The 13,220-nt window shown below is 37.4% G+C and overlaps 1 protein-coding gene across 1 annotated transcript; it reads right to left on the bottom strand.

The window, feature by feature from the left end:
• Positions 1–26: 26 nt before the first annotated feature.
• Positions 27–12,067, bottom strand: LOC118754466 (tyrosine 3-monooxygenase-like). Its single transcript, XM_036489342.1, has 7 exons — positions 11,417–12,067; positions 7,059–7,170; positions 5,912–6,040; positions 5,542–5,625; positions 3,868–4,687; positions 2,736–2,862; positions 27–1,322 (listed from the first exon to the last, which is right to left on the bottom strand). The coding sequence occupies exons 1-7, from the start codon at positions 11,483–11,485 to the stop codon at positions 924–926; spliced, it is 1,740 nt and encodes a 579-aa protein (XP_036345235.1). The 5' UTR covers positions 11,486–12,067; the 3' UTR covers positions 27–923.
• Positions 12,068–13,220: the final 1,153 nt, after the last annotated feature.

Genomic DNA, 13,220 nt, shown 5'->3' with positions numbered 1-13,220 from the left:
CATCAAAATAGTTATTAAGTATTCAGAAAATTAAAAAAAAAAACAAATACAAAATTAAAATAATAATACATTCAGTAAAATAATACAAATACACGTACGAATACGAATACAAAAACAATGCACCATTTGTGTGCGTGAATGTGTTTGGTTTCTTTTTTTTTCATTTCCATTTAAGTGTTTTGTGTTTGTGTGAGTTTGTGAATTTGCTTAAATACTAATGTTTGCTTTTTGGTCCAATACAGTTGCAGTGATATACAAATAAAATAAATAAGAAAGGGGGTGAAGGTGATGGTGAGCGGGTGTGTAGTGTAGGGGTGGTGGATAGGTGTAGATAAATTGTTCGTATCTATACGTGAGGTGCTATACACACACATACATATGTACATATATATGTAGGTATTTTGCAAATAACTCAATACTAATGCTGAAAAGCGTGCCAAAAGTGAAAATTTTTAACTTAAAAAAAAATTAACTAAAAAATTAAAAAAAATTTCGCAATTGTAAATATTTTCTATAAGCAACATTAACAACAACATCGAAAAATTGAGAATTATCATAGGCAACATTTAGACAAAAAAACAAAAAAAAAACGAAATATAAAAAATAGTAAAACTTTTAAGCGGCATGTCAATTTAGAGTTTAATAAGAGGCGCAACACTATCACATAAATGCTGACCACAGCTGCCGACACAACCGCTACGTTGCCGCCGCTTACATAAAATATATACCTACTATACATATACTAGTTAAAATACGTGCTTGTTGGTGAGTGAGTGAGTGTTCGAATTTGGCTGGCTACACATGCATAGACAGACATCACGCGCGCGCACATACATACGTGCCACACCTACTACATACATACATATCAATCTCAATGTGTGTGTGTGCCCAGTTCTTCGTCAGGACCTGACTGGCGGATGCGCTTAGAAGGGACGTCTTAACTTTGCAATGGCATTCGTCAAATGCAGGATTTCGGTGTTCATTTGCTGCACCAGCGTATCCAATTTGTCGACAGAGTCCAGAATTTCAACGCGTTCGGTGTGCGGGTTGAAGCGCACTTCGAATGGACGCGACATGGTCGACACCCAGCGACGGAACTTATCTTTGGCATCTTCGAAACTTTCGGCAACATAGTAGATGGGCTGGTATTCCTGATCCTGATAGGGCTGCACAGCAGTGGAGGCGGGCTCGAATGCACGGTGCTCGCACTTGTCGCTAATGGCGTGCAAGAGTTCACCGTAGGATGAGAGCAGACCAGCGCCGTAGGCTTTCACCTGACCGTGTTCCTTGCAGAGACCGAATTCAACGGTGAACCAGTAGACCTGCAGAGCGAAAAAAGCAGAAGAAAAAGCAAAATCGGAGGAGTGGTTAGTAAGCGCCGCTTAGAAGAAGCATTGTCTTTCGTATGGGAAAAAATGTTTGATGTAATGGAAAACTTGACACTGACACTTGGCCTTTGTTGGCGCGCAACAATGGTCACAGCAGCGCGCGATTTGGCAGGCAAGCAGCAGCAGCAGCAGCAGCAGCGACAGCAGTGTTTTTGACCTCAATCGCTGGCAATTGTCAAGCGCAATAGCCATAGTTTAGCTTTAGCATTGAATTTAGTAATGATTCTTACGTAGTAAGTAAGTAAGCTTCTTACTTGTATGGAAATATAAGTCAAAATTTTCAACTGCACGCTTGTGCTTATTCGTTTTTTGTTTTTCGTTGTGTATTATTTTTTCAGCTTTGCTGCTTTTTAAGAATTTTTTGGCTGCCAAAGTCGATGTTTGCCGTATTTTCATGATTTCTTTTTTTTTTTGGCTTTGGCAATCGTGTAGTTTACAGCCGCGCAGTCACAAGGCCATCAGCCGCAGCAATTGCAACCCACAGCGGCCGCGCGCATGCAATTCAAGATTAAGTTAACCAATAATTGCAGCAATGCACTTGTCCTCCCAGCATGCCCACTGCCAGCGCTGTGCCAAGCGCACGAACTTGAATTAAGCAGCTACCAAGTTTTTTATATATATATAGTACAACTAGTAATGATACCTGATAGCGCGCGCAAGTACTTAAACTTGGCTTAGAAAACTTGCGTTCGTTGGCGGTGCGCGTTCTTGCGCGCTCATACCAGCGCAGTGAGGCAGTGACAATGGCAGTGATGGTGGTGGTTTAGATGACGGCGCGTTCAGTGCGCTGGACGCAAGCGACGTAAGCTAAGGCCACATAGAGGAGCGCGCGCGCGCAAACTCTAGTGAACAGCACAGAGACAAGCAGCAATGCTCACCGTCGCTAGCGGCGCGCGCGCTCTCCTTGCCAGCTGGCGCGCTCGTGTGTTAGCGCATTAGCACAACTATTGTGATTAGCTAGGGTGGCTTTGACTAAGTGGGCGCGCGCGCTTACAACTGGTGTAGCTGCTAAAAATGCACTAAAATGTTTAAATTGGCAATTAAAGCGAGCGCTTAGACAAATTAAATGCCAAATCGATATTTTTTAATGTGGTGTTGTATTTCTGCATGCTTGGCGCTGTTGCCAGATTTGCTTAGCTGGTGGCCGTTGCTGACTGTGCCACTTGACTTTTAAAATTAAATTTGTTTTAATAAGTAAATTTGTGCATTCTCGATTATTTGTTTTTGTTTTTTTTTTTTTTCGTTGCAAACAAATATGCGGCGCCAAGGCTATTAGCGATAGTGCTAACAAGCGCGGTACATGAGCATGATTTTTTATGATTTTTTGTGGTTTTTATTTGTACTTACAGTGGATAGTTTTTCGATTTCTTCATCGGAGGCACCCAACGAGGCTAAGCCAATCTCTTGTGAGAATTGTGCGAAGCTAGGATCGGCTAAGAGTGGCATATGACCGAGCAGTTCATGAATGCAATCGCTGTAATTAAAAGAAGGAGAGAGAAAAATGGAAAGATACATATATTAGTAAAAAGTGAGGTTAAGTACGAGAAAATAAATATAAAATCAATAAATACTAATGAGTGCAACTAAAGTTAGCTAGAGCCTCGTAATTGCAACACCCTGGACAGTATAGGCCATACTTAAGTGACATCAGCCCACTACCCAAACCACTCCACAAGTGAAACTAAGTCCAGCTTCGTTCAGTTCTTCATTAAAAAAATTTTTACAATTAACCTTCTATCTTCCTATTATTGAAAGTAGGAATAATGTAACATCACTCATAATTCAATATGGTCATCGAAAATATCTTTTAACTCAATCCCATCACCCTAAGCAGCCAACAAGTACGGCTGCTGGTCACTAGCGCCCCAAGCTGCCTCCTTAAACTTAGTTAAATTTCTAAACTAATTACCCTGCAGTAATGGAACTGCTCTACTAAAGTGTGCCAAAGTGCTAAAGTGTCGTCAATTGCCAACAAAAATGTCATTTTCACACAGCAACACAAAACTCGTCCAGCTATCCTGTCAACTATCCGCTCGGTGGCTACAGCTTTTGTTTCACAAACGCCCCAACTCAACGACCCATCTCCCAAGCAGGCTGCAAAAGTTTCCCCACACAATTACAGGTTTCCGTCAAGTGACGAGCTCTTAGATACTTTTCATTGTTATACAGCTACTGCCACTCGAACGACACAGGCCACAGTCGATGTGGTTGTTGCCACATGAAAGCATATTTCCTGTCAAATGAAATTAGTGCATTTTGCTTTGTACTTTGACTACTACTTGACGATGCTTAAGTTAATTTGTCTCGCAGCGCAACAATGTGCCCAACTGGCAGCAGGAAGCAGAGCACAAAGTACAACGCCTGCGACAAAATTACCCCACTTCAATTCCTACCTACATACATACTTATGCATATATATATTTCTATTGTACCTACCTAAAAATTTCTTAATTCTACTACGCTTACGGCAAACACTTACGGTTCGGGTGTGTGGAATGGTGAGTTGACGTGACGCACATATTGTGTGCTCTGGAAGATGCGGAATGCCAGCGAGGCGAGAAAATCGCGTGCGGTCAATAGACCAGCAGCGGGACGTAGTGTAAAGCCGGTGTTGCGACGCAAAAAGTCCGACATCTCTTGCAATTGTGGCAGCCGGTGTTCGACGAAGATTTCCTCGTCGCGCAACATCTGGAAAGCGGCGCGATATTCTTGGCAAGCATGCTTCTTCGCCAAATCGATGACAGTCAAGAGCACCGAACGCCAAGTCTTCACCTCAACATCGGTGTATTCGATGTATGGAATTGGATCGCCGTATTTGTAAGCGAAAGCAATTTCCGCAATTTCCTTGCGGCGTTGGCGATAGACTTTATCCGCAAAACCGGGATGGTTCATATCCAAATCGGGTTCGTATTTGGTCATCAAGTGATTGCAGTTATCCAATTCGGAAGCATGCTTGGGGAACCATGGTGCCTTCACGCTGATATTGTGTTCAGCCAAGAGACTGATGCTATTGAACGAGCCCGATTGACGCAGTGAACGCACGAGTTGCAACAGGTTGCCGCGTGTCATGTCGACCTTAATGAGTACATCATGATCGACGCCCTGCTCGCGTGAGACGCGCGATTCGACATGTTGTACGGCACCCTTGAAGGTTTCGATCGCCTTCAGTATGCGACCGAGCGAGGAGATGCCCTCCTTGAGGCGTACAATGAGCGCTGCGCTCTGCATGGCATTCTCCGCTTCGGTAGATTCAGCGGCGGCGTTGGCGAGTAAAACTTCTTCCTCGGTGAGACCGGCATCTGTACGTGGTGGGGGGGGAGAGAAAACGAGAGAAGGAGAGAAAGAGAGCATAAGTTCATGTGTGTGTTAACAAAGTAATTGCGCGCGATAGTTTCTAACGTTGATTTCCATAACTAGTGATGTTAAATATAAGCCACTTAAATCCGCTTTGCATGCTCAGCACGCTTAACAAGTGGTTTAATGCAAAAGTCAATTGCGCTTATGACATAGTCGCATTAAGAATGAATAAGAAGCGGAATGACAGAACTAGTTGACAAATGTGTGGGCTAAAAATACACAACTCAGTCGCTTGGCTGCTTGAAAACGGATGAATGTGTGTGTGGCGCGAAATTGCGAAGAGGCTTTAACTACAATTTTGCTGCTCCTTTTTTTTGCTTTTCTTCTACTCTGCATTGTTAGCGCGCAGTCAAGCGCGATAGATTTCTCTTTTATCAACGCTCACACCCACCCTCCAGCCAAGCACCTTTTTCATTGAGTGTGACATAATAAAATCAGCGCTATAAAAATAGCATCGGCATAAGTGTATGCAATGGCAAATGGAAATGCTACGAGAAATGTTAAAAGGAAATGTGCGATTTTCACATTTGAAATGTTGCGCGTACGTGCCGCACTCGACGCACATCCTTACATATGCTAGCGTACGTCCTTGCTGGCTTGCTTGCTGCTATGGCTTATATGTGGAGTATGTGTGGGCGTAGGAAGTAAGCGTATTAAATGGCAAATGCTTCATCATAATCATAATGCATTTGATGGTAGGTTTTTTTTATTTTTTTTTTTTGATTCTGCTATTAACCCTAAGCCTGCCTGGGATTTATGTTTGTATGTGTGTCGTCGCCAACTGTTGCTTGCTTACCATTTGCGTTATTGCTGTCATTGTTGCTGCCTTCACCCTGTGCAGCTGCACCCAATGAGGCATTGACGGTTTCGTTATGGGATTCTGAGTCATTTCAATGGAAAAATGAAAATAAAATAAATAAAACGAAATAAAATTAATACAAAATAGTAAACAAATATTAAATAATGGTAAGTAAGCGTGAAAGAATGTAAAATTAAAATATTAAATTAAAAATTTAAAAAATTTTAAATATTTTAATACTAAAAAAAACTTCGAATGAATATAAAACAAAGTTAAAAATGGTAAACATTTAAATAAAAGCAAATTTAAAAATTTTAAGTCAAAATCAAATTCCGAAATAAATAGCCCTATTTTTCATTCAATATACCTTCAAGGATTTCTTGTACTTCAGCTGGCATTTCCACATTCTCAATTGACTGATCGGCTTGCAATACGATTTCTTGCTCAATTGGAGCACCCTTAGCTTGCTGGATGCATTCCTCCAAAGTGGCCTCGTCTATGTGACCGAAATAAAAAAATAATAAAATAAAAATAAAAAAAAAACATAAATAAAAAGTTTACAAAAATTATAAATAAATAATAAACAAAAAGTTAAACACAAAATATACCTAAAATCAAATTAAGCATGAATAGGAAGTTTTAGAAAAAGTAACCCAGAAAAAAAATTCTATTCAAATTTTTACTAGAATTCACAAACTAAATTTATCATCGAATTCACGTATAAAGTGATAAACTGTTTTCAAATTGAAAAAAATTTTAAATATAAATAAAAATTATAAACAAAATTTTTTTATGAAATTTCACAAAATTAATTCATCACCGAGTCCAAAGAGTTGTCGGAATTTGACTAATTCTTTTTGATTATGTTTTTTGTGAATACCATTTTCTACGCTCATAAATGTTGAATATAATTTTTTTTTTTTTGGAATTTTTTATATTTATTTTGCAGCTTTAAGCCAAAGCAAAGGAAAACTGTTTTTTTACACACATATTTTTTTTTTTAATATTTCAATAATTTCCTTATAACTTTTTTTAGAATTTTACCCTATGCTCATCTCCATGTCTATTTAACGTAGTTGCAGAGAGGAAACAACTAAATAGGGTCATCATTCCTTTTCTTGCCTTTCGTTATAAAAAAAAATTAGAACCATAGATCAAAACTCTAACCTTTATAAATGTGGCATAAAGCTGTAGCCAGATTGCGCAAACAAAATGCTTGCAATTTCAATTCCAAGAGTAAGTAAAGTATAGCACATAAGAACAGAGGAGAATCGAAAAAGAAATATCGGAAACAGTTTTTCAGACAGAAATTCCAAAATTTTTTTATTAAATTCTTTTACTAAGTTTAGCTTATGCCTGTAAATTTTGAAAACATTGATCCTACATTTTTAATTAGTTATTTGAGAACGCGCTACCCATGCTTATATATTTAGCTATAATTCTAGTTTTTGTTTTTATTTTTATCTCGTTTTTCTCTATTTTACGCTGATTTCTTGAATTACACGCTCACTTACCGTTAGTCTTTTGGCGCGCTTCCTCCAGCACAGTTTGTTTATTTTGCTTAACAACCAGGCTTTCAAAGCGTGCATCGTCCACCAACGAGCGGCGGCGCGATGGATAGCCATTCTGTAAACGAGAGAGGAAGAGAGGGGAAGATTAGAGATTAGAAATTAATTATTTAAAAATCGGATTAAAGAATTAATACAAGTCTGTAATTTGCCCCTGCCACTCTAGCTTCAATATACATATTTTCTCTCTTTACTTTTCTCATTTTCATTACATTTTCATTTCTCAGTCTTACGCACCCTAATAGCATTAGTGGCCAGCCACCACCACCACCACCACCATCACCGCAACCACTACAACCGGAGTAATGTGTTGCCATTGGCTAAAAAGCTTTTAAGCGCCTTTTCCACTTAAATTGTTGAACGTTGCGTTGAGTGTTTAACTGCATGTGGGGGTGTGTGTGTGTTGGGTACTTGAGGTTGGGGGTGACATGCTGCAAGCACGCACTCACGAAATCAGTTTGAGGACTTTTATGTGTGCGTGAATATATGTATGTTGGAGAACAGTAGACACTTGAAAAGTGCTAAAGCGGATATGAGCGGGAAATTGGCGCATCAATCGCAGCTTAAACGACTATGAAGGAAAAAATTGTGGATATGAGTGTCACAAAGGCTGAAATGTTGGGGAGGGCAAATAAGTACAAAAAATCAAGTTGAGAAGGGTATTAGCCACTGAAATTTAAATCTTTTTTTCCTGGAGGATTTTGGCTAACAATCGCCATTTAATGTCAAACAAAGTCTTCGCACGCAGTGAGTTGTGGAATATTTTCCGCGTTAAATGCCTGCCTGCAGATCACTTGACACTTATGCAATATGATTTTTGTTTACTTTTATTTTTTTTTTTATTTTTTTTGCTTTTGTTTTGTCCAAGTAAACGGGCCCGCCGCAACTGCGCCATCGACATACATACATACTTCCCTACAATTATTCATCATCCTCAGTCAACATATTATTTTCGTATGACACAATTTAAACAAATACATAAATATATGCTTATGAAGATGCTCAGTGTATTACAATAACAACAACAACAACAACAACGAACAGGCATTTCATCACACCTGTAGGTAGACTGGCCAACCAACCAACCAACCAGTTGACCATCCGCATTACCATGGCTGGCTGCTGCGGCTGTTGGTTGATTGGCCCAATGCTCCACTGAACTCTACGCGCATAATGGTCGCTGCTTAACAGTGAGGCGCTTTGTTTAGTGGTTGTTGTCGTTGTTGTTGTTGCTGTGCATGCTCATATGAGTCTGCAATGTATGGCGTTGCCGGTTACAAAATCGCCGCCGCCGCTGCTGCTGCTGAGTTTGCCACTTGGAAGTTGTTGAAAACGAAAGTAGTGCTGCTGCTGCGAGGCTCTTTGATTTCATTTTTTTTTCTTTTTCGATGATTTTGGAAGTGTTGACAACTCAACAGCGCAAGCGTAAACGCATTTATAAGTGATCATTTTTCGAGCTCTTTGTTTTATTAGCAAGCAGCAGCGAATAAAAAAAAATAAAAATTTACCGGCTAATAACTGGTTTTGGGTAGCAAAAGATGATAGCAAAATACATAACAAAAAGAAAAACAAAGCCTTAGCGGAAAAATGCTATGCTCATTGTTTATTGTTGTTTCTGTTATTTTTTTTTACACTGCATACTTATGTGTGTGAAAAATGCTCGTGGCTTGCGTTGAAAAATTAATATCTTAATTTTTTCTCGCTGTACTACGCGCATGCGCGCACGCCACAGATCGCTTCGTATTGACTTTGAGGCCAACTCTTAGCGCGACATAATTTTGAATATATTTATATATATTCAGCTTGCGTTGTTGTTATTGCTTTTGTTGTACATTGTTGTCGTTTTTTTTTTCTTGCCTATATTTTGAACTTTCGTTCGTAATCTTAAATAACCAGCATCCAAATTGAGTTATCAAGTTGTGCCCGTAGCGCGTGAACGTTTAAGTGGATGTATTTTGATAGCTTTAAGTGTCAAATTTGTATAAATTTGTTTATGAATGAGTTTGGGATAGCTGCAGATAATAAGCTTAAGTCCACTATTGAGATATCAGTGCGCATTATTGGGCAAACAATGGGATTTGTGCTACATTAAATATTGTATTATTTATAAATAAATTTTTGTCTTGAAAATCGAAGCTCGTGTCAAGCAGGAAGTATATTGCCAGTTGATTTTTTTAAGATTATTATAAAAAAATTAAGACAAATGCGACAAAATTTTGGCCATAATGGACTAAATAGAATTTATGTCATTTTTCTGTTAGCGATGTTGTGATTACAAATTTAATTTTTTTTTTTGTAGCAATGACCTTCGCATGACAGCAAATTTTAGGCACACGGTCAAGTGTGGAAAAAGCTGATGAAAGAGTGGCAAGTTTTTAAGTTACGCAGATGATGGGCAGTTTTGGAAAAATATGGAGAGGGAAAAGTATGAACATCAGTGGCGGCAAGCAATTTTTTAAAGCGATTTCATTGCCTCGCTGACAAGTGATCAATTGTGCAGAGTTTACTTGCAGCTTTTCTTGCCCATTTTTTATTCAAGTTTTTATTTTTGCTCTTCTGTCCAGCTGCCGTTCGTTGGCACACACCCACTTTCACTCTTCGACGCTTTATTTGAATATTTAGTTAAATAACTTTACTGTTATTTATGTTGTCACTGAAAAGTTTCCCAGCGCTTCCCTTCACGTCGCCAACAGGTGACCAAAAGCTTGAATAGTGGTGGCTTTTGTTTGATAAAGTGATCAATGCTGATAGGCAGCTGAGTTGCATTGCAGCTTTGCGTAAATTGATGTTATCTTTGTTAATGACCGGTTTTTTTTTTAATATTTGAAATATAAAAATTCCCACAAAATTTGCTAAGTTTACTTTGATGTATTTGACAATTGTCACGTAGACCCCATCTAGCTATTTTGTATGGGTTTATGTGGGAAAAAATTAGCAATGGCTTCACCGCCAAAAAGATGTCAGCGACATTTTTTCAAAATTTTATTTTTGATGCAGAAATGCATCTGGATGCTCTAGGAACATTTCTGCATCAAAAAAAAAGGAATTGAAAAAAAATCGCTTACACCATTTTGGCGGTTAGGGCTCGATTCGTGAAACATTATCGGAGGGAAGCCCGTAATTCGAGCTTTGGTGCTTAACTTTTTTGGAAGCTGCTTTTGTGTTAGAAAAACAAACATTCTTTTTACCAAAAAAAAAAATTATAATTTTTCATTGAAAAGTTTGCAAATTATTTGATGTACAAATTCGCCATTTTAATATAGATTTTTTTTTTAATTATAAATTTAAGAGGTGTCAAAAGTTTTTAAGTTTTAAAAATTTAAAAAGTCGGAATTTAATAACATTTTTTTACAAAAAAATGTGTATAGTTAACACATATAAAATTTCTATGGGTACTAAAATTTAAATAAAAAATTTTTAAAAGATAAAATTTAAGATCAAAAGGTGCATAATTCATTTTTTTAATTAATTTAAAACACAATTGCTCAAAGTTATACTGATATTTTATTTGCATCTTTTAGACACCACTGATCTATCAACAAATGCTTTAAAACTTGTTCTTTAAGTTTTTGTTTTATTTTAAATTATTTATAATTAAAAAAATAAAAATTAAATTAAAAACAATACTAAATTTTTTTTTGTTATTTTTATAATTTTTATTTTTTTTTTTTTGTTTGAAAGATTTAAAAAACTTTTAGGTTTTTTTTTTCAAAGTTAAACTGTTCAAAACTCTGGCTAGCTTAAATTATAAGGAATGGAAAGAAATAAACAAAAAATATAACTAATTTTATTTAAATAAATATTTTGTAATTTTTTAATTTTTTGTATAACGTTTTGTAAGCTAAGTGGAAAAGAAGCTTTTGAATCTTATAATTTTGTGTAAAAATCTTGGAGCCAACACTGACAAATATTTTCATATTTCTTGCATTTTTACAGTTTTTTCTCTAAAGAATGTATTACAAAAACGGACATTTTAAGTTTAAAAGTGTTTTTTTCTGGCAATGTTCGTAAAGAATAATTAAAATTTTTTTAAGTTTGAAGATTCCTTGAGCGCAAGAAAATATTACTTATTGCTTTTATTTCGATTTTGGATCTAAAAAAAAAAAATATTTAAAATTTTTTTAACACAAATAATTTAGTTGATCAAGTTTTCCAACACAAAATGCTTTAGAATTTTAATAGTTGCATTCGTATTTGAAAAAAATATTTTTTAAACTTTCAATGAAAACCTTTTTGGGTTTTCACTTTTTTTAGTTCCAATCAAAACCCTAAAAAAACATGTCAAAATTTCACATTCAACTCACCTCAATACTGTAGGATTTTTTGATAGCGAACATTTCGCGGTTCTTTTGTGCAGCTGCTACGGCCATCATTTTGTTTGGTTTTGTTTTTTTTTTTAAATTACTTGTATGAAGAAAATTCAAAAATTTAACGCAAAGTGCAATATGTTACACTTTTGTTTTACTTAAATTTCTTGTTTGTTTATTTTACAACTGTTTTCCGAAATAAGCCTACGAAATGCACTTTCACTGCTTATTTCACAACAACAAAAAATTTTCTTGCCCAAATTTCTGTTAATTAAACTTTAAAGTAGTTTGCCTCTAACGTGTGTTTGCGTCTATGCAGCTCCAGAAATCACACAATTTTTACGTATGGATTCGTTTTGTTCTTTCTTTAACGAAATTCACAGGATCAGCGACTTGATATCCTTATCGGCTTGATACTTCTTTTCGTATTTAAAATTGCAAAATTTCCAGTTATCGAAACTTTTTATGAACTTTTCGATATATAACTTTTGTATCCTTTCGCGTTGTAAGTGTAAATTTACTAGCAGGCAGAAAAGCTAATTTTTTTTTATATTTTGTGTATATTACAACAAACACAACGTTTTTAATTAATATTTATTTAACAAACTACTTAACTTCTTAACCAAAGTGGCAAGTCTTAAGAGCGAATGATAGCGAATCAATGCATGTCTGGTGTCCGGCGGCGGTTGCTTAAATACCCTCAACGCGTACGTACGGCAGGTACGAAACGACAAAAAGAGCCGCCGAGCCGAAGCTGCCGCGGCGTCGTTGCTCTTGGGGTGGCGGTGGCGCAAGTGTGAGACTCAGTGTTTCGGTGTGTGTGTGTGTGTGTATGCGGGTGTGCGCGCGCGTTGGGGCTGTGAACGGAGAGCGTGCAGATGGGCATCTCGAAGTGACCGCTCGAAAAGCTGCTACAGGTTGTGTTGTTTTGTTTTTTTTTTTGCTTAACAGGTGATGAAGACGTCATCAGCGCGTCGGTTAGCACAAGATGCGCTCTCTCCCTGTCTCTCGCAGCATCACAACTGCCAAAAAGAAATACAAACAAACAAAAATATTGTATCGAAAACAAATGACTTGTTGGCCGCTGGTCGTGGGGTTCCCTCACGCTTGCGCACATCAAGTTCAAGTTACAGAGTGAATTCTATTGAAAACGACGCGCGCTCACCGCTGAGATGCTGACGTGAATCGATGGTATTGGAATCACCCGGCGGACTAGTGCTGTTGCATTACCTTTGTTGTTGCCGATCTCTGTTATGTGCTGTGTGAGTTTTGGTTTGGTCCAGCAAAACGCGCTGCGTTGTCAGCTGAGTTCAAAATTGAGCGCGCGACAGGTGAGCGTCGGCCAAAGTGAGCTGGTTTAGCACGCTTGCGCGCGTCATCATAAACCTCGGCGGCGCGTCATTAGCACGCTGTTCTCGGAGAAAACCTTTTTGGCCTTTTTTTTTTTTTTTTTTTAATGCTATTTTTTTTTTTGTTATATATGGCGGATACGCATGCATGCGTACGTATCTGTTATGTTTGTGTTTTTAACTTCATACACTTTCTAATTTTGGGTCAGTCTTTCCGGGAAAATCCAGTGTTGTTCCTTATATTATGGCGGGGAATTTTCGACCGATATTTATACATGCCTATATGTACGTATGCATATTAAACCATTAGCTCGAAAGGATTCCAATTTATGTGTTCCAAACATAGTTTTGCTTAAAAAGACGAGAAATTATTTCAATGAAAATTACTTTAGATTCCAAAACCGCCAGTTTGTATATTATTTGCAAAAAAAAAATTATCTACATGCCTATGT

The sequence above is a fragment of the Rhagoletis pomonella genome, unplaced genomic scaffold (assembly GCF_013731165.1).
Source record: "Rhagoletis pomonella isolate Grant_MI unplaced genomic scaffold, Rhpom_1.0 Rhpom_scaffold_03948, whole genome shotgun sequence".
Classification (NCBI taxonomy): Eukaryota; Metazoa; Arthropoda; class Insecta; order Diptera; family Tephritidae; genus Rhagoletis; species Rhagoletis pomonella.
This window is presented reverse-complemented; position numbering and strand designations above follow the sequence as displayed.